This window comes from Atractosteus spatula, chromosome 2 (genome assembly GCF_055471065.1).
Source record: "Atractosteus spatula isolate fAtrSpa1 chromosome 2, fAtrSpa1.hap1, whole genome shotgun sequence".
Taxonomy (NCBI): Eukaryota; Metazoa; Chordata; class Actinopteri; order Semionotiformes; family Lepisosteidae; genus Atractosteus; species Atractosteus spatula.
In genome coordinates, this window is record NC_142707.1 from 72,077,610 (window position 1) to 72,104,884 (window position 27,275).

Consider the following 27,275-nt stretch of genomic DNA (forward strand, 5'->3'; position numbering starts at 1 on the left):
AAACTCTTAATATCCCATATCTCAACTACTACTGCGGGAACTATAGTTCTATGAAGTTTAGTTGTGACATGCATCAAAGAAGAACTATTTTCAACTTGTCTCCTTCTTTTCCTCTTGATTTGTTTTTTCAGCTGTCTTGGGACTCTTAACGACAAAATATCACGACACTGTGTAGGATTCTCCCCAGGGTTCGTGAAACAACATTAAAAAGTTCCTGCCCTACACACACTGTACAGAGTGGTGGCTCTGTGGCTAAGGATCTGTGCCTGTGACTGGAAGGTTGCCAGTTCAAATCCTGTAGCTCGCAGAGAAATCCTACTCTGTTGGGCCCCTGAGCAAGGCCCTTAACCCCAACTGCTCCAGGGGTGCTATACAATGGCTGACCCTGTGCTCTGACCCCCAGCTTCTCTCCTTGTCTGTGTCTCATGGAGAAAAGCTGGGGTATGTGAAAAGATTAATTCCTAATGCAAGAAATTGTATAGGGCTAATAAAGAAATATTATTATTATTATTACTACATTTGAGGAAAAGTGAGAAAAAAAGTGGTAAAACACACGAAAGTTTTTCTATGATGAGTGAAAACAATAAGGGACCGTGTGGTGATGCAGTTGTTAGCATTGCTGCCCCACAGCCCTGGGGCCCCAGGTTCAGTTCTGAGCGGCTGTCTGTGTGGAGTCTGCATGTTCTCCCTGTGCTTGCATGGGGTTCCTCCCTAGGTCCAGAGACATGCTGGCAAGTTAATTGGCTTGTAGGAAAACTGGCTTGGGGTGAGCGTGTGCTTGTGTCAGTTTGCCCTGTACTGGACTGGAGTGCTGTCCAGGGTGTACTGTACCTTTCCTCGCACCTGTTATTTCTCAGGCTAGACTCCGGTTCCCCTGTGACCCCGAATTGGAAGAAGCAGTTAGACGATGGATGGATGGAACTCCCTACTGTAGTTTACTGCAAACACCCAAATGTATAAGTGACAGTATATTGTTGGCCTACAACATCATTATTGTAATCTTATTTCCTAAGGCTTTATATGTCATAGGGCATGATTTAATAAAATACTAATACTTTATCAAATGTAATCAAAAGCAGAATCTTCCCATTTTCATTTCTATGTTAAAGGCACGCACACTGTTACTGACTGAATATTGCCCATTTCATACAAAATACCTAATTTCTTTTAATTAGGTATTAATGCTAAAGACCCATAGTAAAACCTTCCATAAAACATTCTGGATGCCATTTTTATTGGTCATCCGAGAGTAATATCTTCCGCATGGTTTTCTTAACGAGTCTGGGCTACAGTGCAAACAAGATACTCTTTGTGCAAAGGAAAAAAAAAACACTTTCGATCCGCTGACAAGCCCTGAATTAGAACTCGAAAGAGATTGCAAGCGCATGTCTCTCTTTAGTCAGAAGTTTCACAGCATTGCAAAAATCATAAACAAAACAGCGGGGATAAGTAAGCACAGCGCTGTCTTCTTGCTTAACATCTGGACCTAAATCCGAACAAAATCTCTTTTGTGCTGGAATCCCAGCTTCGAGAGGGATGCAGGCCTCTAGCATGGTTTTAATAAATTTGGCACCTTCGTTGAGAGTATGACCTAAGAAAACAAGCAAAGGGGAGCTGCCGGGGGGGGTGGGTGTGAGGAGGGAGTGGGAGACAGGCTCTGTCTTTCAGGCTGTCAAGCCAGGATGGTAACTGGAAGGTTTGGTACAGGGTGGAAGCCAGATTCCCAATACACACCCCGCCTGCATCCTGATGAGGAGGAGCTAATGCGGCCTGGATGCAGGGGCTCCCTGCTACACCAGCCCTCTCTGACACGGGTGTAATCTCTCTCCCCCTCTTCCTCCTGCCGACTGCCCATCTGCGTGCAATTTCAGGGAAGACTCCGGGGAGAGGGAGGACGGGCTGCGAGGGAAGGAAGCCGCCTGCAGTTTGTTTCGCAGGACTTCAGCTGGGCTGGCGTGAGCGGCAGCCACATCTGGGGGGCTGCAGGCAGCTGAAGAGTTGAAACAACGGAGCCAGCAAGCCGAAGGGAGCTGACACCCGCATCGGCGTGACGATAACCAGAAGCCAGGCGAGCAGCTTTGGATGAAGAAGGGGAAATGGCTTTAACTGTTTTCCCCTCCCTTTGCTGGTTTTCCATCTTCCTGGGACTTATCTGTCCAGCATTTGGCTCCAGCTATGGGGGACAGCAAGCTCCTGTGTTAAAAGTAAGCTCTTTTCTCATCTACATGGTTTTTTGTGCAGTTTAACACTAAGCAAGGAAATGACCGAAACAGACGGTGTGTGAAACGTGTGTTTTGATGTGCAGGGGCGCTTGAAGTTGTCCTTCCAGTGCAACGCTAGTTTATGCAATCAAAAGTGCAACAGGAATTTCGGAAGCTAGTTAATCCATTTTTATAAACTAAGAAATATTTCCAGAGCTCTTGGGGAAAAAATGGCTATACAAGAGGTATGTGGATACTAGAACAATGTCTTGTGTACATCTCCCTTTCCATGTTTAATTGGACTGTTGATTATTTCAATGTGTTGCAGCTGGATGAGTTGATCAGCAGATGTTGTGAGAGTTTCATTCTGTCACAGTCTCATTAAAGTCAAAATGAAAACCGTCTGTAGTGAGTCAAAGGGCCTTGAGCAGCATCGAGTGACACTATAAAAGAAAGAAGTAATAAGCTGGACATAAAGAAAGAATAGTGACACTTTTAAGGGATACAGGTGTATTCTCTTGTGTGAGATTACAGCATTTCTCCATGAGTATGGATTTTGATGAGTTTTTATTTAATCCAATCCAAATTCTTGATAACTACAGTAACATGCTATTCCGCACTGGGCAAAACTGCTCCAGATAAGGATAAAAGAGCTTCATATCAGTGTTGAGCAAAGTAACCAATGTGTGGTTCAAAGCAGGTCCAGCACTCACTTCAGAAATACTGCATGTTCTGCAAGTATTCTTATTTACTGTATTAGGAAAACGGCAGTTTACTGTTTATTTCACTTGGGAAGTGACTTTTGCTCACAGAAGACATCCTTTAAAGTAATAGTTGAATACCCTGAGAAACATTGATGTAGTTGATTGATTCTAAAGATTTCTGAATGATCTTATCTTGCCATGTGTTGAAAAAGACAAAAAGTGAATCCAGATCCTTTCGGATGCTAGTCCTTTAATGTCGGAAGTGGAGTACGCTGAGGAATTTACAGCTGAAAGTCACAGCACCCCCAGGGTCCTGAAGTCATCTGTAAGCAAAGGTGACTTACAATGAAGCAGCTGCCTCAGTCTCTCCAAAAAAGGAAAATGTAACCGAACACTTGCATGCCTCATGAATTGCAGGATACGTTTGTTTGTCCCCTTAAAACCATTGCCTTGTTCGTGTTGGATCCTCTGGCTTTTAAATAACAGCATGAACAGTTTGTAGATTTGACTGATCTACAAGAAATCTGTAAGAGATGGTGTAAAAGTAATCGTAAGCATACTGTATGGTCAATCATAAATACAGTGGGAGACACGTGTTTATGATACAGAAATAAGATCACTTTATTAGCCATCTACAATTTCTTGCATTAGGAATTCGTCATGGGTGTAAAGTGGGTAAATATTCAGTGCCTGATCTTCCTATCATTGCGAAGCACAATTCATCACGTTTTGGATTGTTCACCACGAATAAGGGATGTGAGTTTAGATCATCCTGAGACAGGTTAGGTTTTTTCTATTGTATCAGTAAATGCCTATACGTCTGAATCTTCCATAAAGGATTATGCGCGATCCTCCATTTGCAATATTTCTCTGGTAATTCGTACACTACATGTATTGTATCATAATGCTGGAGGAAGGCACAGTCCAGGCCAATGTATGAACATTGAGGCCATATCTGCAAGAATAAGAATAAGAATAAGAATAAGAATAAGAATAAGAATAATATGGGTGAATGGTGGTGCAGTTGTCAACACTTCTGCCTTGCAGATCTGGGACCCCTAGACATGGGGTGCTATTAGTGTGGAGTTTGTATGTTTTTCCCGGTTTGCAGGGGTTTTCTCTGGGTGCTCTGCTTTCCTCCCACGGTCCAAAGAGATAGTGACGGAGTGTGTCTGTGTCTGTGCGTGCCTCGGGATGGACTGGTGTGCCATCCAGGGTGCCCCCTGCCCTGCGCCTGAAGCTCTGGCTGCCCAATATAATAATAGCGTAACAATATAATTTAAGTGTTTTAATTTAAAAAAAAAAACAAAAATAATTAAGTATTTGACTGCATTATGCTTCTCTAGAATTATGTTACCGGGCAAGCTTGTTGAATATCAATCTTATATAAAGGGACATTTGTTCATATTTACAGTATTTGTCACAAGCAGCTGCAATAAGAAATTGAAAAGTTACACCAAACACATGAACAGTACTTTTATTTCACCAAGACTTTTCCATACTCTTTTTCTGAGTTTACAGCAAGAAGGCTGAAAAGGCTCACAGGAAAATCGGCGCTGCCTCTGAGCCAGGCTATAAAAGCTGTACTGTTCACGGGATGTTTCACATTAGTTCACAGAAGAGGCATATCCTTGTGTTTCAGTTTGTGAGAAAATAAATCAAGGGAAAATATGCATCAGGACTGGGCACATATGTTAGGAATGTGCCTGCGACTGCTTCTCAGGACTGAATAAATGTACAATTAAGGTTTGAAACGGAAGGGCAAGACTGAATTAAAGTGGCTGACTAAGAACAATGCCGTATTGAAGGATGAAAGTTTTTTTTAATTTCTGGAGTATGTGTAGTGTACTGTTGTTACATTTAGGCATCAAACATATGCCTCATTATTATGTTATGAACCCAGCAATAGAACAGCAGAACTAAATCAATTGAACGGAGACACTATAGGCAAGCCTAGTAGGATAATACTAGGCTTTTCACTCTTGAAATCATTTTTTTCCTTCACATTTTATGTCAGAAAGTATGACATTAAGGTTCACACTCCCATTCATCATGAAGTGAAGAAGAAAATACCAATATTTTAGTAAACAAATGCATTATTAAGAGTTGTATATGGTTAAGTGGAAGAGAACGATTTCTTTACAGACTAGCTGACATGGAATAGTGACATGCACATAATGTGCAAAACCTTTACATTACTTTACATTACTTTCCCAAAGATGACTTGTGTCATGTCCCATTACAGGGCTGACTGCTGTATACGCCAGTTGTTTTGGCAATGGAAATTGCAGTGAGGCAGTAAATGCCTGTACATTGTCAAACAGGCACTTGAAATGAATGTTGTAACTTTATGAAGAAATTCATTGGCTCCGTTTTAAAAAACGAATGATCTTGACGCAAGACCTTTGTGCACAAGTATGAGGTTTGAACCAATGTGCTTCAAAAGGTTTAGATCACAATTTTAAGGATTACCTACCAGTTGTGTCTGGTAATGTACCTTTGTTTGTATGTGCTATCTATCTGGAGTTTTTGCCATTCAAGCTCTTTCAGGGTTATCAATTCAGGTACAGGACCATGAATGAAATATGATCATATATTAAAGCAGTAGCGTGGTGGTGGTTAATGATAATGTTTCTTTATTAGCCCTATACGATTTCTTGCATTAGGAATTCATCTTTTTGCATACCCCAGCTTTTCTCCATGAGACACAGACACACAGACAGGGAGAGAAGCTTGGGGTCAGAGCGCAGGGTCAGCCATTGTTCGGCACCCCTGGAGCAGTTGGGGTTAAGGGCCTTGCTCAGGGGCCCAACGGAGTAGGATTCCTCTGCCAGCTGCGGGATTTGAACCAGCAACCTTCCAGCCACAGGCACAGATCCTTAGCCACAGAGCCACACACAGCTTTTGGGTTCTGGGCTTGATTCCCAGCTGTGGCACCTTCTGTGTGGAGTGTGCACGTTCTCTTTGGTTCACTGAAGTTTTCTGTGGGTGTCCAGGTTACTTCCCACCTTCAAAAGCTATATTGGTTATGTTATGAGAAGCCTCCACGTGGTCTCAGTGTGCCAGTGTTTGTGTACATATCCCGTGACAGACAGGGGTCTCTTTCAGGGGATGGCTCTGCACAGTGCTCTGTGCTTGAAGAATAGGCTGACCCTTCCCAGGAGTGAGCAGATCTAATGATGGCCACATATTAAGCATTTATTAGAACCAAAAGTATCACAGCCACACCCACTATACAGCACCAGATGTGTACTGATCATGTGATATCAGGCCTCTCTGACGGCCTTCACAGGAAAGTGAGTACAGCATGAAGCAAACCAAAAACACCTGATGTGAGTAAGCCCACGGTATCACATTATTCATGTAAGTGTTTTCACATAGAACCTTCAAATCATGCACAAGTCATGTATTGATTTTTTCATCACTTTGTAATACTGATGCGCTGAGGCACAAAAGAAGCACAGCACTCAGATCTAATGGATTTAAACAAAGATACGGCATACACCATCTGCCCTGGTTTAATTGAGTCTTGATTTGTCTTGAATTTTACTTTTACATAAGAAACTCCCATGGGCTCCATGATAAAATGTTCAAGGGAAGGAGAGATCACCTCACATACAGTACAGTATGTATAGAATAAGGAGTGTGGCAGGTTCCCTTCATGGATGAATAGTGTGGAGTACAGTAAGTGTAATGCGGTCTCCACAAGGGCCCCGTTTTACAATTCAGTCTCACTATGCTTTTCCTCACATGTGGCAACTTCGGCTGTTTATCTGTCTCTTTGTCACTGATATTTGTGAGTGACCTGTACTGAAATCAGGAAAGGAAAACACCCAAGAGATTTTGTTATTATTTTTATTATTTAGTGTGTATTTTATTTTGTGTTTAAGTGCAGTATAGTATATGACGAAATGCACAGTATGTATGCATCCATGTGCTAAGCCAGAAAGCAAGGCAGGATAAATGCCTGTGCATGAATCGGGATGCTTGTCCGTTGTGGGGCACACACAGACACAAATGGTCGGATGACGATTTATAAAGCAGGAAGCAAAGGCTTCCAGTGTCAGTCGCCATCTGTTGTTAGAAGACGAAGGACCGGTCCTCTGTTATGCGAGTTACACCAGAGGGAGTGAATGATTGATCAACATCTTGTGAGTTTTGAATTCTGAAGTTTTTGAAGGAATCCAGTAGGTAGCTTAGCTGTCCTGTTACTGTTAGCTAGGGATTAAGAAACACATAATGTTGTGTCTCCTTTCTTTTCAGCATGGAATTAACCTTTACCTGTTCCTTTGCAGCCTATGTATGCTGACGCAGCTATCCACAGGGACTAAAGAAGACTAATTAGTAGCTCTAAGAGCCTACAGTACATTTTTGTTTACGTTTTTGAACATTTTCCTGCTCAATGCAAATTAAAGAGCACTGTTCTCCATGGCTGCTTGGTGTCTGTTGTACACCGCCTGGTCTGTCAGTGTTTTTACTTACATGACCCCACACCAGGACTATTGCAATGTCAATGTGAAAATGAAAACATTGAATGGTTATTACTGACTATGAGCTGCTGAAGCATTAACTTAATACTGGCAGCGCTGATGCACAGACCTGATCTGCCTACTGTGGGATATTCCACTGTTCTACCTGTGCAGCTGAAGAGTCAGCTATCGGTTTGTCTGGTCATGGCTGTTTGCAGTTGCTGGCATTCTTGAGCTGCTCCCATAGATCTGTCTGACTCAAATCAAGAGAAAAGGCTGGCCAAGGCAATATTTCAAAGTTCTGTAATGCTAGCCATGTGTGGTCTTGCATTATCCTACTGAAAAAGATGAAAGTTCTAGATTGGTTTACAAGAATAAGAAATGTGTTGGTTGTTGGTTCAGAGGCTCCTGAGCTTCAGTGTATTGCTGAGCAGTAGGGGTGCACAGAATAGTTTTTGTTAAAGGAGATTCCTGAATACAGTACATTATCACTCTCCATTACCCCACTGCTGGATCAGATGTTCTCCAATAATAAAATACAGGCATTTCATTTCTTAGGTGTCAGTGTTACCACTGTATGGCATCTGAACAAGAAAATCCTTCTAAAGCAAATAGCAAACAGCACACAAGTTATTTCTTCAAGTTATTGAATTTGCCATACTGTAGTGATTAGAGTCTGAGAATAGTTCTGCAGATTGTTCTGGGTGACGGGCTGCCCTGGCCATGCACATTGACCATCTGCTTTCCAGGGTGTGTCTCCTGGTTTTTTGTGCACTAGTCTGCTTTTAATGAAGCACAATACTTCATTCTGTGGGCACTTTCTCTCTCACAGACAGGATGCCTTCAATAATGCCAATAGCAGTCAGGTTGTTTCCATTACTCAAGAGTGGAGTGGTCAGGTCCTCTGCTGTTCATGCAGTAATTAAATACTGTCACGCCCTCATCCCACCACATTCTCACACGGAAGCGCACTCGCGTTAATCACACTCCAGCCCTGAGCACTTCTGCTGAACGACACCGCTCCTGCCAATCAGCCAACCACGACACTCCTTCAATCAGCGCACCTTCCTCCTCACGCAATACTTAAACCCTCCAGAGGCCTCTGCTCTTTGCCTGGTATTGGTTGTTCTTTGGAGTGCCTACCTTGCCTTTGTTTTTGAACCGTTCTCACTTTTCTTATTACAAACTTGGAACTTGCCTTTGACCATGTCTCTTGCCTAACCCTCATTTACTCTGGAAGCTACCTTCTTGTCTACTGACCACCTAAGGTACCACACAGGGTCCATCCTCTGTTTGCTCAGCAGGTCATTCAGGACAAATGCATGTTCACGGATAGACTATATGGATGGTTAGTCGACTTATTTGAACAATTTTAACTCAATTTACATACTGAATGTTGAACACCAGAGTTTTTCATTCACATGTCCTGAGCTCTGTATTGTTCCTTGTGACCTCAAGGAACAATATTACTTGTGCAATCAGCCAACCTATCTGTGAAAAGGAAAGCAAAATGGTCTGTTAGAAGGGGGGACTGTTCCTGGGAAGGAACAAGTAAAGATTAATTCCCCAATGAAAATGAAAAAGAAATGGTAAAATACAGCAGAGGAGTGCCCCCCGAGTGGGTAAAGGAGAGGAGAAAGGGAGTGAATTTTGCTGACCTTTTCCATATAGAATGAACCTCTGTTTGTCCCTTTGCAGATGAGGAAACCTCCCATTCTGCAAATGCAATCTGCTAACAATTTAGAACGCGAATATTGTCACGCATGTGCTGAAAGATCTTTGGTGTGACCCAGACTGCTGCATTCTCATTTTTCCACCGCATAACAGATGACCTGAAACCTGACAACCTGGTGCCTATTTAAAACTAGGAGGGCAATATTAACGAAGGAAAGTCTAGATTTGTTTGCTTAAAGTATGTAAACAAGACCTTAATCATATCTGCAACGGTACTGTGGGAGACAGAAAGGGTTCCAAAGAATACACTGTACAGTATATAACAATAGCTTGTGAAAATGGGCAGAGACATGAATACGTAGCACTGAATTGAATGGGTGAGCAGGAGTTATGTGGGGTAGTTTTTATTTTTATATCCTATCTTATTGTATTGAGTAAATACAAAATGTGATTAGAAACAAAACAAGAGTGACGGCAATATGACTCATGCATCAGACTCAATGACTCAAAGGTTGAGAGCATAAAAATCAATATTTTTGATGGATCATCACAATCCCTAGTAGAACATTTATGGTACAAGCCGGTAGCTCCCAACTCTGGCCCTGGAGTAACAATCTGATAGTTTCCATTCAAGGTGAGCTCTTAATTTACAGTGCTAATTAAGGACATAATCTGATTGTTTGTATAGACTTCAATGTAACTAGTTTATTAATTGCTGGTGGAGAGACACAGTTGGGGATGCTGTTCACACAATGAGCATATGTTCCTTCTGAAGAGGTCCAGTTTTAGGCAACACACCTGATTGAGAGTAGTCCAGATAATTTATAATACCAATTATAAATGATCCCCTTTGACCTTTTAAGAGCTGAAAGCAAATTTACAAACATGCTCCAAATAGAAAACTGAAATACATTAGCTTGTGATTAAAAACTCAATTGCAGCAAAAGCCAAAGAACACAGTGTTCTTCCAGAAACCGGGCTTTTTTTAGGTTTATAATATCATAAGGTAACTAAAGCACAATAAACAGGTCATACTGATCAGCAGTTCAGTACTACTCCCACTCAAAAGAAAAAAAATTAATGAACGGATGATAAGTATTGCTGTACAGTATTGTTGTACAGTATGATTACTTAGCAGAAAGGGAACAGCAATTTCAAAACACAAGTAACTGCATTTTCATTAAAATGAAAACTAAAGATGCATTTTATTAGCTTCTTGATATTTCAGATAACAAATAACAACTAATTCATTGTCATGCTTTGCAGTGCACTTTGAATATTTTGAAGATTGTCAATGTTTTCCCGTCGGAAGCTGAGCTATGAATACTTTCATTAAGCACTCCCAGGTGCACGGGCTATTTTGTTATATACTGTAATTAGCTCCTTTATTACTGCCTCTCATTAAAAGCTTTGGTATGGAATGTTTCAAGCCTGGCAATTTCTCAGCACCTGGGCAACATCAGATCCTAGTGAGCATAATTTAGACATTCTTTTCTGATGAACGCAGGAGGTCAGCAAGGAAGAAGGGAACAAAAAAATACCCTTTTCCTTCTTTTGAGCCTTGAGGGTGTGAGATGATATATTTCACAAGTCACAGAAGCATACTGTGTTAGGAAAATGACAATAGAAATGCTGTTCTAATATGAATAAGCAATGTGAAAATATGAAATGATTAGATTATTTCAAACTTCATTGACAACACATGCAGTCACCAAGTCCAATGCTTTGGGGTTTTCTTGTGTTTGTGTATTTTAAAAATCTGTCATTCCTTTCTTTATTTCTAGGTTTGTGGGAAAGGATATTTCCTCAGCAAATTAAGCAAGTGCTTGCCTTGTAACTGCAAAGGACACTCCATCAACTGTGAAGACATAACAGGGATTTGTATTGTAAGTTCTATGCTGCTTCTTTGATATTAGTAGTAGGTGCTCTGCTGTCAGTTAACCATATACAGTAAATTACACTTCAATATACTGTATAAAGCACATCCTAGCAGAAAAAGGTGAATGTTTATGCCTCCTGTTACAGGACTGCCAGAACAACACTAGAGGGGATTTTTGTGAAGAGTGCAATGATGGATTCACTGTCGAAATCACAGAAGGGGGAGACCATATTTGTAGGCCTTGTGCCTGTCCCCTTCCACTCATTTCAAACAAGTAAGTCGAATATACTGTACAGTACTATCATTCACCTACAGGTTTTAATGGCAGCAATTTCAAATTAAGAGGAAAAATGGCAGATTCTGGATCGAAATTTGTTTTCTTTCGCTACCTTGATCCCAATCATTGGCCAAAATGTTAGAAGCCTTCAAAAACACCATGAAGGGACCTTGCAGAAGAAAATCAAGAAAGAAACAAAACTATCCCACGTTTCAAGAGAACATAGGCAAAATTGTTGCAGTCAAATATGATCCGCCATTTACAGTATTTACAGTTCTGACAATTTGTCAAGACGGATGGAGAGGTCTTGATGGAGGATGGAGGGTGTGTTCATCTTGCCAGTGTCTAGTCACTGCAAAACTCCATTTCCAGTAAGCAACGACACCCTGACTGCAAAGCAGTACACCAATCGAGTCCTGTGGGCCCATCCTGACATGACCACGTCCGTTTTCCTGTGAGATGATCATATTTACGTCATGGATTTTCCCGATCTGAGCTTCCTTCCATCTAGGGTTCAGAGGCCAGTGAGCAGACACACGCTTTTCCAGCCACTACTAGAGCGATAGGACACACTCCCACACAAAAAGCATCCGCAATTGGGTACATGGCACGAGTGGCAGATGTACTGCTTCCAGAGGTGATCACATATGTTACCAGCCTTTTACATCCACAGAGGAGCCCCTGTTGATCAACACTATCGATTTCAAATGTTGATCAGCGTAACAAATCTGCATAGTTCACGTCTCTTCGCCTGCTACAAAGAACATTTCCTCAGGGGAACTCTGCAAATCGGCAGCAGTTCTAAGTGACGATTCTTTGTACCTTGACTGGAAAGTGTCTAACGCTTTTTTCCACATCTCGCCCTCTGCCAGTTTTGCAGTGTCCTGTGAAAAGCGGGGGAAAACAGAGCGCTGTATGTGCCAGGAGGGCTACGCAGGCCCCATCTGCGAACGGTCAGTGTCTTGGAGTGAAGTACGTGCCCCAGGGCAATATGGTATTGCGTTAATCAAAAGGCAGCGGAATATCTCACTATTATACCAGTAATGCAGAATGTTCAATAGCTCATTCCTTATAACCTTTTCAATTATTATTATTATTATTATTATTATTATTATTATTATTATTAATTGCTCTTACATTTTTCTTTGGTTAACGGTGAACTTACGGTTTTTCAAATACGGTACAATCAGTACTGCTTGTCTTTACAAGGAGTACAAAACTTCAATATATTGCAGTAAAAGTCATATGTTTAGTAAAGGGTACAGTAGTAAAAGTAAAATATGATCACGACTTGCGCTCTAATCGACAGATGTGCTCCGGGTTACTATGGAAACCCCTTACGAGTTGGCGACACCTGTAAGAAATGTGACTGCAACGGCAACACGGATCCGAACCTCATATTCAGCGACTGCCACAATGTGACCGGCCACTGCCAGAACTGCTGGCGCAATACAGCCGGCGTCAACTGCGAGCGATGCGCTCCAGGGTTCTTCGGAGATGCCATCAGTGCTAAAAATTGCAGAGGTGGATATCGACATTGAACACACCTATATTTAAGATTCTGAAACGTTCCCTAAACTTTTTTTTTAAATGCTATCTAATTCTGCCTCTAGTCATCTGAGAGTGAGGTCGGTCATGTAAAAAAATGGAGAAAAGGAGAAAAACAGCTGTGCTCAATCATCTCTCCAATCTTCTCTGATCGTCAGACCTAAGATTTTCCTCATTTTCCCTAGAAATTGACATGTTGATCAATGTAGATTTAACAAGGAGGGGGTGGGGATGAAGTGTCTTATTCATATTGCAAATGTAAAGGCTAGTGGTGTCTGAAAGATGACAAAAATCTAATTTATTTTTAACTTCAACCTTCATGCATTTGTCAGTATTATCCAAGCCTCATCATGACCTTAGAGATCTTCCAAGATTTACTGAAGCTTAACAGAAAATGGCAGATGTACTACATATTCTTTATTAACTATAATGCAACCATGAAGCTACCTACAGTACCAGTAATCTGAGTTCAATCCATTGCCCTGTCTTGGATTGCAACCTGCCTCTGCATTACAAACATGGTGGTTTGTATTGTCATTATCCTGATTAATATGTGCAGAATTAATCAGAATTTCCTTAACTAACACAACGCAGAGGTAAATGTGTCACAGGCTGATTAGCCTTGTATGTATTTCTCTTATCTGCAGAATGTCCCTGTAATAAGTGTGGCACACAGTCTTGTGATGACAGGACAGGAAGGTGTCATTGTAAGCCAGGAGTTACAGGACCATTATGTGACAGATGTGAGGTAAAAAAAAAACACACTTGACCTTTATAATAATTAACCCGAGACATTTATCAGTAATAAACCTTGCTAAAAACAGAAATAGGGAAGGATGACATTCAGCCTGATTTTCAAGAATTTATAATACTGGTGTGAATTATACCACTGCTAGAGCTAATAATACAACATTTAATATTTAAGAAATATTAAATATTGTATTTAGTACAATATTTAATAAGAAAATACTACACAAGGGATTATTTATCAGTTTTTTAAAGATGTTTTTCATTTTAGAGAATATAATACCCCACCTGAACAAAGATGTAAATTTGTGTTATTCTTGAATATTTCACTAGTTACTTAGGGAAAACAAAATTGGAAAGTTATAAAAATATGCATTTTGCTTTTGGAAACCTTATATGTATAGATAACCTACATCTGGAAGTTTAGTACAGTTATACAGTATAGGACACCGTACATCTAGAATGCATACTAAAACACAGTGCAGATCCCCTATATCCAGTGTAGACTTTCCTATATACTGTAATTACTAACAGAACCTTCCATACATTACTGCTGTGTTACACTTTTTTTCTTGTAGAGGACCCTTACTTTGTGTACATCGTGGGATTAATTAAATGAGCAACAATGTTTTATATTAATAAAAAGTCATTGAAAACAACAGTGCAGCGCTTACATAGGCGCGCGCACACACACCCGTAAAAAAATCCTATTTCTCCACTTTATTTCTTATTTAATTTTTTTTCCTGCGTAGGCTGGCTACTCTGGATTCACGAGCTGCCTGGGATGCAGGAAGTGTGAGTGTGCTTCGGCCTCTGTCCGGCGCGCCTGTAATCCGCTGACTAAGGCTTGTGAATGCCAGCCTGGTGCCACTGGACAGTACTGTGAACACTGCAGCAGTGGCTACTGGAAGTACGGGCCTTCAGGCTGCCAGAGTAAGTGAAATGTGCTAATCGACAGCTTTTCTTCTGAACATAATTAGCACGAAAGACTCCCGACACTGACTTTCGTTAAACGTCCTTGGCAAAATGGAACAAATACAGAACAAATGACCCATCTTCAATTCCAAGTCATTTGAGCGATACAGATGCAGCCATTCAAAACGAGAGAGGTACACTGCAGTACAACGCGGTGGGCGTGTCACATCATAATGCGTCATATCACATCCTACCGCATTTTACTGCAAATTAGATTATGTAATAGTATCCAGAATCACCCTGTAAAACCGCCAGGTGGAGCTAATAAATCTCTCATGTACAGCTTTTGAGCTGTCACCAGAAAACACCCGGTTTTGAATCCCGATCACTGCTGAGGGACAATCTTTATCCAATTAAGAATTTAAGTTCTATACTCTTTAGGCTTTTAATTTTAAACTGTGTATTACAGCATGTTAATCATTAAACATTAAAAAATTGGTATATTTTATAAAAGCAAGATTGCTCAGTTGGACAAAAGTACTGTATACGTTGTTCAATACGTTGGAGCATTCTGTAACCGCTTTTCACTGCTGTCCACTGTTTTAAATAAGTATTTAACTGTGTTAAATAAGAACTGAAGTGAAAAATGCATGATTGAATACCCCATTCCTGATCCAACATCCAGTGATAATTACACATAGGGAGGGCATCCTCCTCGGAGATCACTGTCAGACTACTTGGAAACACTTACAGTATAATTCTGTTGTGAATATTACACATTATATTTCTCATAGAAACATATATGTTCATACAACTTATCTCACAGGGAATACTCAGTATGGGTATATGATATTATACTGTTCATAATAAAGGTAAGAACTCTGATAATATTACATTGATCCCAACTCAACTATGAAATGGCAGACTTCAACACCTTTTTGCATGTGGTGCTATTTTAAGAAGCTTTGCTCTATTAATTCCAGTGCTGATTTTTTTTCAAAATGAGCATTATCCCTAACTATGTGTCGCTGTGCTGTGTCCAGAGTGTGACTGTGATGGAGGACCGTGTGACAGCCGGACTGGGGAGTGCCTCCCGGAGCCCTCTGTACCCCCAAAGGTCTGCAACATCAGTAAGTTGCCTGAATATAGAAGAAAGCCTTTTAGTTGAGTATTCCAGGGCAACACGGCATTGAAGATCTTCCAAAAGAAAGATAATAACCATCACATCAAAACTCATCACATCTAAAATTCTCTACCTCTTATATGTATGAAAAGGCTCCTGTAATTAAGGCGTTTAAAGCACTTCTTTCAAAAGGCAGTGGGACCTGGATAGCTTCCATAAACAACCAGAGGCCCTGTTTTTGACATTTAAATTGCACTGAAGTATGAGAAAAGCAGGAATAAGATGAACAATACACTGAGGTCCTGCACGTTTTCTTTGGCATGTATCCAAATTAATTAAAGGCCTGTCAAACAGAAATGACTTGAGGTGCTGTGTTGATAAATCTTTTATATATTTATATCTCAAGAGAGGAAGCAGACTATTACAACACAAATTAATACAATGTTTAAAAAACAGCACATTCACAACTCATCACTGATTTCACCCTAAACTAACAGCGATAAGAAAGCCTGTCTCTGTGGGGTCCGACCATTATATACAACATTGTTCAAACATGCTATTAATTTCCACACTTGTTATCAGTGATCACACAAAACCACACAGTTCTATGAGTTGGTTTGGTTTGGCGTCAAATATTTTGCCTGGAAAACAAGGACTTATTTCCAAGAGCTGTTTTGATGTTGGAATGATAATGGACATGATCTCTTATTTTCGACAGGCTGCGATGAATGCATCTGGTATTTAATCGATGACATCCTGTCATCAAACAAGACGTTGCAGGAAGTCAAAGCAAACATCATAAACATCTCTACTGGAGCAGTGGCCAACAGTCATCTGAGTCAAATCAATGCCACAATCCTGCTCCTGCAGGTACTCCACAGCAACCATCTTTTTACAAGATATCTGCCCATTCGGTAACAATTAAATTTGAAATTATCAGTACTAATGAATCCACAGAATATTCTATCTATTTGATAGCTACAAAGAATTTTAAGTTGTTTAAGTGGAGTTCATTTTAATGAACGAGTGGATAGCAAGCAAGATAGCTAGGAAGCCAGAGTCAGATCAATGCAGATATCTAATCCTAATATTATACATAGAAGCAATAATTGTTCAAATATTATCTTAAAGGATGAGTGACTAACAAATCTTTTGCTTTTTTTGCTGAAAACAGAGTCAGTTTCGGAAGTGGAGAAATCAATCGGACATTATCAAAACTCAAACAGCAGTTGTGAAGGATGCTGCGCTCGTTGTCCAGACAGACCTGGAGAAGCTAGGAGAAAAGGTATGCCTCCACCATCATGACTTGGCAATTATTAGATATCACAGTATTGTCAAAATTCTTATCCTGCATATTATAATTTTAGTTCTAAAGTTAATTATAAAGTTTATACCTGCTCATTCCAGACTAAATGAATCACTGTATCTACAGGTGGGTCTGACAGGATGCATTTTAAATCGCTGGGCATCACAAATCATCAGATTTACTAATTTAATTCAACTGCATCAAATTCATTTGGAGTTAAATGAATAGCAGTGATACTGTGCATATCAGTCATGCCTTTGTCAAAACATTGTTTTAAAGTTTGATAGAACTCATCAGATGCAAGATGAGATCCCAGGAGCTTACTGGTGAGGTTAGTAAGAAATGGACAAAGAGCTGAGAAACTAGCTTTGAGTAAAGGTATAGGTATAGGAAACCAGTCCAGGACACAGGTAGCAGGTCTCATTTTAGTTACCAAATCTGTTAGATCAACAGCATTAAAATGAAACAAATGGGAAACTACAGAAACAAGAGAGGGAGGAAGCAATTGTTTTGATCGCAGAAGGGGGTGGGGGGGATCATTAACAGCCTATTAATATTTTGTTGCAAAAGAGTGGCAGAATCTGTGATCTTCGAAGTGTCACAAAATAAGTGATTATCTAGACCAGCATAGAAGTAACAACTAAACCACCGCCCCAGCCACTTGACACACTGAATACAATACATAGAACACAAAAGCAAGACAGGGAGTTCAATACAATTTACTTTCTTGAAACAATTATGTATAATGATCTCTTAGATAATTCCAACCATACAATATGCAGCTCTATTACAGTGGTAATAATTGTTTTTGCTTAATGTTTAACATGTTTAAACTACAAAACCTTTTACAGTGAAAATAAGCGTCTGATGTTATTTAAAAGAAGATAGATGTCTTTTAATTAAAAGAATGTTAAAAACTGAATTCAGAACTAAACATGAAAATCAGCAGTTAATTGTTTACATAGTAGATGGTGACATTTTTTCATCTTTGTGGCCAAAACATAAAAATCTAATTCTGTCATACCTAACTACAGTATATCAGAAATAAATATGAAAAACAGTCCTTCGGCTCCATTATGATGGAGGTTTACTGGGCCTTTATATTGAAGAAATGGCACTGAAACAAAAGGTTGCTGTTCACTAGGAGAGTTCAGCAGTGTTCCAGGGCGAGAAAGTGGACCAGGAAACCAGAGACATTTATCTACATGCTGATCAGCTGAAAAGGGAACTGTTCTCACTTGGAAGCCAAATTCAAGGTAACATCTGCTTTTGCTTCAGCATAAAAACCTTTCTTCTAAACCATAAATAAAACAACATTACCATGCATCATTTTTTCATTTATTTTACATAATCTGCATATTCTTTGTCAATGTGCATGTCACGGTATTAGAAGTATATTACCAACATTGTGTCCGGATTGACCCAGATTTCTGTGTTTTACTAGCGTGCCGTTAAATACTCCAAGGTAATGTTAACTGAAAGTGCTTCAGATGCAGCATACAGTATGAGAAGTTTGGAAAATGGAGGTGGACTCAGACTCTTCTCTCCTTTTCCTTACCTTTTTATCTTCTTTTTTTCAGTCCTCCTTCTCATCTACAACTTCCTCTTGTTGAGAGATTTTCTGTACTCATTTTCTTGTTTCACATTTGCTTTGCCTTTCACAGATATTATAAGCGACTGGGCTTTCTACAGTGTGGTGCACGACCTGACTCTGGAGGAAATCTCCCAGAGGATCTCAGAGTCTGAGTATATGGTGGACAAAATGAAAAAAATAGATTTCTCCTCACAAGAACCTACCGCAGAAGAGGAAGCTATCAAAGCCCAGGAACGTGAGTGAGATTAGCCTTCTGTGGTTTGGTATACAGTACAATCATTGCATTTTAATAAAAATATTTGTGTTAGGTGTGAAGGGATACACCTAAGTCATGATATTAATCAAGCAATATTAATCACGATACACACATAAGGCAAGATACTATTGAGAGCATACTGGAAGATTTGTTTGTGTCTGTAAATTCATTTAACATTGAAAAAAGCTGTGCGAAGGTAAATTAGTGTGCATTGCAGGTTTACTCTCTAGGTTAAGCAGTACTATGTTAACCAACTGCTAGGCTCCCATTTATCACTAGGGGAGCCCCAGACTGTTCATTTCGAATAGGTAACCTTCCTAATTACATAGCTTCTTAATTCAAGATGCCTGCTGAGGAAGTCAATTACAGTACACCGGGCAATAATATCTACAGACATACCTGTATAAATATCTAATTTTTCAATCATTTTCCGATAATATTATGCTAAGTGACTTGCGGGCTTCACAATTACATCTTTTATACAGTCCAAGACTGAGCCACATTAATACAGGGGGGTTGCTGGAGCAATTTGAGTAAAATATCCTTAATATTATGGCTATAGTTCTCCCTACTTGGGATTTGACTCCAGTATCCTGCTGTAAGGAGATAAGAGCTGTAATCACTACTTCATCCCTGCTCACAGTTGTGAATGCTATAGGGAGATAATTATTCTAAATGTTTTAATACAGTATATTATTTCATATTCAGTATATCACTGTATATGCAGTATTAAACTGTACACCATGTAAAACCTAACATATATGTATTTTTCAATATACTGTATAAAAGAAACAAGGCACACATCAGAGCGGTGTAGTTTGGTCATCGTGTGATTATTAATGTGAGCTTTTGTTCAATGTAATGTACCTGTAATAGTACCCTACAACTCATTTCACAATCCAAATGCAATTTTATTTTCTCAATCTGGATGGTTTACCATCTTACCCTTACCAGAGTAAAGGGAATACTAAAGAAGCATTCTGGCTTTATTTCAATTGCTTTTGCTCTCCTGATGCAATTGATCACTGTGTCTCAAGACTTTATAGATTTTGCAATGCATAATGATAAAGTGCAGTTGTATTTTCTCTCCTGATTCATCTGTTATTTGTCTATTTCAGGAGAACCTGGGCTGCTCTTCTATAAAATATGTTTTTCTTTATCTGAAAACAATCCTGCATTATTAAGTCCTGATCTAAACATATTCTAAAATTATTATTTATTTGTTGGCCTTCTGTATTGACCTACTGTATGTGTTGTCCTATGATCATGAGTCACAGGGGTTTTATACTATGTCTCAAACATTACACAAACTGATGCAGAGTGAATACTGGTCTTTTTAGTTCGCAGGAAGGTCCTCCAACTAGGGAAGAGGCTAAACAGCACTGTGGGACAGATTTCACCCATACGAAACCAGATCTCAGACTTCAGCCGCAAGCTGTCTGACTCGAGGGAATTTCTCGGGGAGGCCGTGAGAACCACCCACAACACTGTGGAGAAGAACAAAGACAATCTTGTCAAATTCCAGAGGAATGAGGTAACATTAATGCACAGCGGCCCAAGCCCAAAGACAAGCGCACTGCAAGGCTAGTTCCCGAGTGAGAACAATGAGCATATCAGTTTCTCATCACAGTCTAATCAATGCAGCATTCTAAGAAAGAGTTTTCGTAAAGAGCTCATTTGCAATATTTAAGGCTGGAAACTCAACGGTCATGTGAAGGTCAAAGTACACAGAGATGTACTGATGTGGAACTTTTTAAAATTAGGTTTCATTGTGCTGAGTGATCCCCTGACAGTGAAGATGTCTCATACAGGGCTTTCCGTTTCTGCCGCAGTGTGAAGTAACGAAGGCCAGAGACAGTCAGTGCTCGCTTTATGTACATATACAGTAAAGCAATAAGAACATCAGATTCCTTTCAGGAAATGCTGAGCATATGTACCACATTTGTTTAAGCAACGAAATGGGCTGTGTTTCTTCCATCCAGCTCAACCAATATATTAAATAATATCCTTCCACAGGGAAAGCGTTTTCCCACATGAACATGTTTCTCTTTTCTAGATCAGTGGAAGTAAAATAGTTTTTTAACAGGTTTTTCAAAAAAGCTACTATCCAACACATCTCCTCAGTCTCCTCCCATAACTCCGTTAACTCCATAACAGTACGTCTGAGACTTTAGGATGTCCCAGCACTTCTGGCAGCCAATGCCAGCTGCCGGTTTGTAGAGGTGTAAGAATATTGATGGATACACACTTTGCATATGGATTTTGTTAACGATTCACCTCATCTGATCATCTTAGAGTTGCCTCCTAAGCAATCAACACATTTACATTCTGCACACTGCAGCCTAAATCTGATTTAATGCACTTAAATATGACACACTCTGCAACTAACAGACATCTATTCAGCATACAGTACTTCTCATGTCTGACCTACACCCGTGCCTACTCTCCTCCAAGCCTGTGTCAATGAAGGCAAGTGTCTATTCAATCACAAGAGTCTCTCAGTTCAGAAACCACACCCCATTCTTGTGCGGATTATGTCATGTCTCCAGCAGCAGTAAGAAACAATAATGCTCCGCACACGATTCCCCGTTAGGAGGCCTCAGCCTATTCCAGAAGCACGAGGCACAGTGCTGGGCTAGGCAGGCCTACAAGGGAAAAGGAGAATTTAAGGTGGCTTGTCAAATACAGGCAGCGTGGGTTTGGGAGTTGGGCAAAATTGCCCACAGACGGACAACGGGGGCTGTGATGCAGGAGCGCTTAGTGTCATTCCTCTCATCTCTAGCTCAGCCCAACCAGGCAAAATAGCAAGAATCTCCCTTCAGCTCCACCATGGGAAAAATCATGCAGCATGTTTTCCAGCATTATTCAGTCTTTAGCATTTCATTAAAAAAAAATTCTTCCCTCTTTCTGTGTATATTTACCTCCATACTTTGTGACTCAGAATACATTATCACAGACTTCTCCAAAAGGATTGTGAAGTGCAAATCATACTCGTCAGCACTTTCCACAAAACCGCGAAGCTTTTATTTACAAGCAGGTTAAAAGCTGACAGTCACCAGCAGGCAGTGAAAGGTGTGGACTGAGTGAAGCTCAGGAGCTGCTGCTGCTCCCGAAAGTGTTAGTTTCTAAACTAAGCATTTATTTAATTTACATACAGTAAGACACTGGCATTTAGTTAGAAAATAAGTCTTCAAATATTCCTTTCTGACAATTAAACAATTACAAGCTAAACCTTATTTTCAGTATATATTTTACTTCATTGCTCAGAACAATAAAATGCTCCCCTCCTTCCCATCCTTTATCCTGCATTTGAAGGCACTTTTGGGATTTCTGTGTTGGCTGTTACATCTTTATTAACTGACAGTTGGACTGCTGGGTCTTTTATCTATAGGCTATGCCAAATTTCAGTAGTTTTTAAATCTCCATAATTAGGAACTTAACTTTTTATAAATTAATTGATTGACATGCCTTTTAAACAAAACAGGTTTCTCATTGAAAGTCCTTCCATACTTGGCAGTGTTACCACTCTGCTGAAAAAGAGTTATCAGCGCCTCATCTTTGTCATTTGGACATTTTTTAATTATTTTTATTTTTATTAACCTGAATATTACTCACCAATGGAACTGACTCTCTATAAATGCAACTGGCAATTGTTCTATTCTTACTGTATATAAAACACTCCTTTTTGTCCTCCATTTGCCCCAAACCAATATGGTGTGACAAAACAATAACTTAAACTGTACGAATGCTAAAATAGTTATGGGAGGTATAAATTAACAGGTGTTGGGCAATGTTCATAAAACATTCACTTTCCTGCAAAGAGGACTGCACTGCTTTTAATAATAAAAACACCTGGATCTAAAAAAATAAGAATATGAGTATGCTTACAAACACAAAGAGGGCACTTTTAATTACTGTAAATGTGCATGCGTTTCAACAACATGGCTGGATAGCTTGTACAGTATCATGTTTCCTCAATCAGAATTTTTTTATTCATTTCTCTTTCTGATTCAGGAAATGCAAATGGCTATAAACGTTGCTTTGGTGTATGTCTTAATTGTTGACTTACAGCTAGTAATGCACTGGATAACTAATCTAAGAATGACATTTTCTGTCTGTCCATCTACCTGTCCAGCTTTCTGACCTCTTTTTAGTAGAGCTGAAGTTAGGAAATCTCTATACTGATGTCTGTTGCTCAGCAGCTGATGCTGAAATATTACAATATTAAACACAATACACGTTTTACCTACTGTACTGCCTGTATAGCATTTGTTTTCAGGATGTTTTTAACCTGAGCTGAAGTGAGGTTCCTGCACAAGCAGGAGTCATCAGTGAGGCTGTTGGCCGTTTTCAATAGGTGTGGCTCCTACAACTGTTTAATCTGATGGGCCTGCAAGACTTCATAGCATAGAGAGCTGCTTTCTGCCTCTGAAAAGCCGTGCATAGTATTAACAGTAAAATGTATCTTCATTATTGCAACAGATACACAGTATAGAAAGACACTTTTTATTATTGCATCGCCAGCCTATGGACTTATATTACATTGATTTGCCGGAGCACTTAAGTTAAAGTTTAAGACAATAGCGGCCTCTAGCGGTAAGAAAAAGGAGACGCTGCATCCAAGAATCTGGAAAGGAATAAGCAAAGGTTTCTTCCCTGCTGAAAAGAGAAGAAAAGAAACACAACGTTTTGGCTGTGGAGCCTTCTTCAGGTGTAAATTATTTTCTTCTGTTTTCAGCATGGAATAAACCTTTACTTGTTCCTTTGCAGCCTACGCATGCTGATGCAGCTCCCTGCTGTAACCTATCCAAGAATTTGTAAAGTTCTGTTTTTACTGTATGCCGTTCAGCCCTCTTATTAAAAAGATAATGGCACAATATCCAAAACAAAAACTGACCATGGTGTTTTTCAGAATTTGCGGGACGCTCTGATGGAAAATTATGGCATCGTGAATGAGGCCCTACAGCTGGCGGGAGATGTGATCACTGATACAGGTCTCATTGCTGCCGAGTTGGACACTCTCATAAAGGTAAATGGAATCAACCAAAATTACACATTTCTGAAAATGAATGCATTTATTTTTTTTAATCAAATGCCACAATTATTAGCACCCGTTTTCAGTATTTTATGCATCTTTCCCTTGCAAGGATAGCAGCACTGTAATGTTGTAGGAGGGCCGGGGAACACATTGGAGAGTAACATGTCCACATTTATTCCACATTCTCAGTGGTAAGATTAAACCTGCTGCGATTAAAGATTTTTGTATTTTTTATATTGACTTTGCTGCCTTTTTGTTTTAAACCAACAATGTGACGAGGGACACCTGACAGCGAGTTGGTATCAACACAATTAGTCAATGGTATTACAACACTTCACCTTGTGTAACTCACCTTGAGCTGCTGTGGTTTGTTTCTGAAAATTCTGATCAATCTGATCTCAGGTGTGCCCAGATGGCTATTTTTTTTCTGACCCAATCTGATTAACGGTATCAGTAATGGTAGAAAATTGAGAAAATGTTTGATGCTCAAAACATACAAATCTTAACGTACAGTATAGCCTGTAAGACTGTAGCACAGCAGTGTGGGGTATATAATGAGATAATAGTGTGAAAAAGCAAAAATGTGTTCTGCACCCAGTTCTGAAATACAGAAGCGCATTGCTGCCACCAAGGAAAAAAAATCCTCGCCCTTATCTCTTGATTACGACAAAGTTAACTCATAATTCTCACATACTTTATGTGATCACACAATAGCGCAACTGTCATATAATACCTATATCGCTACATGCGGACTCAGTTTTAAGCAGTGGAACTGATTGCATATACAACTGTTCTTAACGGAACCATCATTGCCTTGATCTCTAAATCCCACAAAACTGGTCCTCATGCTTATTGTAGCACTTTCAGGTTCACGTGGGTGTGCACCCTCACCACTCCCACTTCAGGTCAGTCCCCCACCGCTGGGTACTCAAACCCAGGCCTCCGGCATCACTCAACATGGACCCAGCCAGCTGAGCTAAAGGGAGATCTCTCCTCAGCCCGGTGGCTGAGGTCCCTGCTATTCACAGGGAAGGGGGCTGACGTCATCGCGCTGGCAAGCTGGCTTGCATGTCGGCCGAACGCGTTACATTTTAATGATTCTGTTCATACTCGCTAATAATTGCACGATTTCATTAGGATTAAACCCCAGTCTAAAGTAAATCCGTACAAATCCTGCAGTGTTGGACACTGACACGATCATTAAACCGAAAGTGCCAGCCAAGCTCACGGTAGCGTCTACAGTACAAGCGTTCAGCGCACAACGTAACAGGTTGCACATACACTGAAGTAATCACTGCTATCTTATAATTACGAGATAAGGGGCCGATCTTATTTTCCTTTAGTGGCAGCAATGCTTCCTTACTGAAGCAGTTGTTGGGTTTTTTTTGGAATTCTCAGCTGAAATGCTCATGCTAACCGTACATGGCATGTGGAACAGCAGCAGTGATGTGACGTGATGTGTGTCTGATTTTGCTCCGCCCAGAACGTGTCCGAGTTCCACGCCGCAGTGGACGGGGCGGGCGGACTCCTGAAGCAGAAGGCGGACAATCTCTCCAGGGTGGAGGGAGACCTGGTGCACCGGGCCGCGGAGCACGCCAGTGAGCTGCAGAGGCTGGCTCTGGAGCTGGAATAGTGAGCTCTGTTCCCTTTCTCTCCGTTTTGAAAAATCGCAAATCGCGACTAAGTGGAAAAATGCATTGGGCTCGGGACTGTGGTCCAATTCACACACCTGAGTAGTGATTGGTGCTCTACCCAATCAAAATCCCAGCCCGTGTAAATGTCACTGCCCCAGAGGGAAATTTCTGGGAAATATCGTGGAGTAAAAATACCGTCTTTTCTAAACTAACGTGCCTGAGTAAAAGTCAGAGTATCCTGAAAATGTGAAACTTAAACAAGGTACAGATCTCGGGAAAAGAATGTAACTGAGTAGTGTAGCGAAGTATTTCTACTTCTACATCCCGAAGGCTTGAGGAAGAGGGGTGGCGGGAAGGGTGAGAGAGGGTGGGGAGGTATGGGATGGGCATCTCAGTGGGCACGAACAACCACAACAACTAATGTAAAGTGAGGAAGGACCACAGACTCAGCATACACAAGTCCTGTGATTACATACTGTCATCTGAAAAGTTGTGTAATACTGAATTACTACAATGAGTAGTGCTAAAAAGGAGGAATGAGGCAGCGACACTTCTGTCTGAGCTCCAGAGAAACGAAGTGAGAGAAGATCTAGTCAGGAACAACAGAGGAACACAGCAGCCTCTGGAAGCACAGACTGGCAGCAGCGATGGAAACAGAGGATCCTTTCCTAGTGTACAACCTCTTGGAGCATCAGTGAATGGCGGCCAGGGGGGGTCAGCGGTTTCTCCAGTGGACGCCTTGGACCGGCAGTAAGCAATTTCCTATCCGTGCTTGCAAGCCAGGACCAGGGAGCACCTGAACACCAGCCACCACTCCGCAGAGGGAGTCCGCCCACAGCACAGCCGTGAAGATCTCCACCATCACTCCCCTGCAGCACTCTGGGATCAGTCTGAACCAGCGGGACTCGGTAACATACGCTGTCCACGTGAGGGTTGAGTTACGAAGGTCTGCAGGGCAGATGCTCCTAGATTTAGACAGAGAGCAACCCTGGTCCTGCGGCCTTTGCGAAGCCCTTGAACCTGTCTTGTGCAGCACAGAGCGGCCTGTATTTTGCTGACAACATTTACCTGAGTGGAGGGGGCTGGAAAGGGAGCTCCTTGGATATTTTGTGGCAGAAGTGTGATGTACCTCACCAAATAGAAGGGGTGCAGAAGCTAACGGGGAGCTGAATTTGAAGCATTGCCTCTGGACTCTGCCACCTTCCAGCTGCTGTCATTAGGGTGCCCTCTCAGAGCCCAGAAATCGGGACCGTGCACTGGAGAAGGCCATCCTGGAGGAAGATATTGTCACGGATGGTGACTCCTAAATCCTGCAACTTTGATCTTTTAAACTTTGTAGTCAACTACTTGGCCTAGCAATTTTAAGGGTTCAAGAACCCTTTTTCCCATGCAACTAGTGCATCCACAGATCAGAAAAGACAATTATCCTAAATTCTACAGTTTCTCTTTTTATTACAGTCTAACACTCTGACTATCACAGAGAACCCATGACACAGGAGACACACACTCACAGACGATACAGTATGAACTCCTGGGACCCCACTTACCCGAAAGACACTGTCCCAAAGGAGCAGTCCAGCATTCCTGTTCTCCAAACCCCACACCAGTCAGTGACCTGGCAGCCCTCCTTCCACCACAGCGAAGAAACTCTGCGTAGTTCTTCAGGTGGCCTTGGGCATCCTCTTCCACTGTGGCTGACCCAAACAATATGGTCCTCTCTGCTCCCCCCCTACTGTGTTTCTCTGAGTCCTATCCTCACAGGTCTCTTCTCTGGTGCCCAAGTTCTCTCTTGTGTGCAGCGAGGCAGTCTGTGTCCCACCAAATTCTTCTCTGTCCGATACCTCCAGTCATGACTAGCGTTTTTGTCATGAGTGTGGGCAGAGCTAAGGGCTCGGGCCTACAGTAATTAA

The 27,275-nt window shown here is 40.9% G+C and overlaps 1 protein-coding gene across 1 annotated transcript in view; it reads left to right on the forward strand.

Moving 5' to 3' along the window:
* Positions 1-1,801: 1,801 nt before the first annotated feature.
* The window catches only part of lama4 (laminin, alpha 4), a 48,643-nt gene continuing 23,169 nt past the window's right edge, over positions 1,802-27,275 (forward strand). The window contains exons 1-15 of the mRNA XM_088905411.1: positions 1,802-2,204; positions 10,833-10,934; positions 11,074-11,201; positions 12,077-12,157; positions 12,514-12,728; positions 13,400-13,500; positions 14,252-14,432; positions 15,458-15,544; positions 16,256-16,407; positions 16,712-16,822; positions 17,988-18,099; positions 18,508-18,672; positions 20,034-20,227; positions 23,606-23,722; positions 25,215-25,363. Of these exons, the coding sequence (XP_088761537.1) occupies positions 2,097-2,204; positions 10,833-10,934; positions 11,074-11,201; positions 12,077-12,157; positions 12,514-12,728; positions 13,400-13,500; positions 14,252-14,432; positions 15,458-15,544; positions 16,256-16,407; positions 16,712-16,822; positions 17,988-18,099; positions 18,508-18,672; positions 20,034-20,227; positions 23,606-23,722; positions 25,215-25,363 (2,003 nt within the window). The 5' untranslated portion in view covers positions 1,802-2,096. The remainder of the gene's footprint in view (positions 2,205-10,832; positions 10,935-11,073; positions 11,202-12,076; positions 12,158-12,513; positions 12,729-13,399; positions 13,501-14,251; positions 14,433-15,457; positions 15,545-16,255; positions 16,408-16,711; positions 16,823-17,987; positions 18,100-18,507; positions 18,673-20,033; positions 20,228-23,605; positions 23,723-25,214; positions 25,364-27,275) is intronic.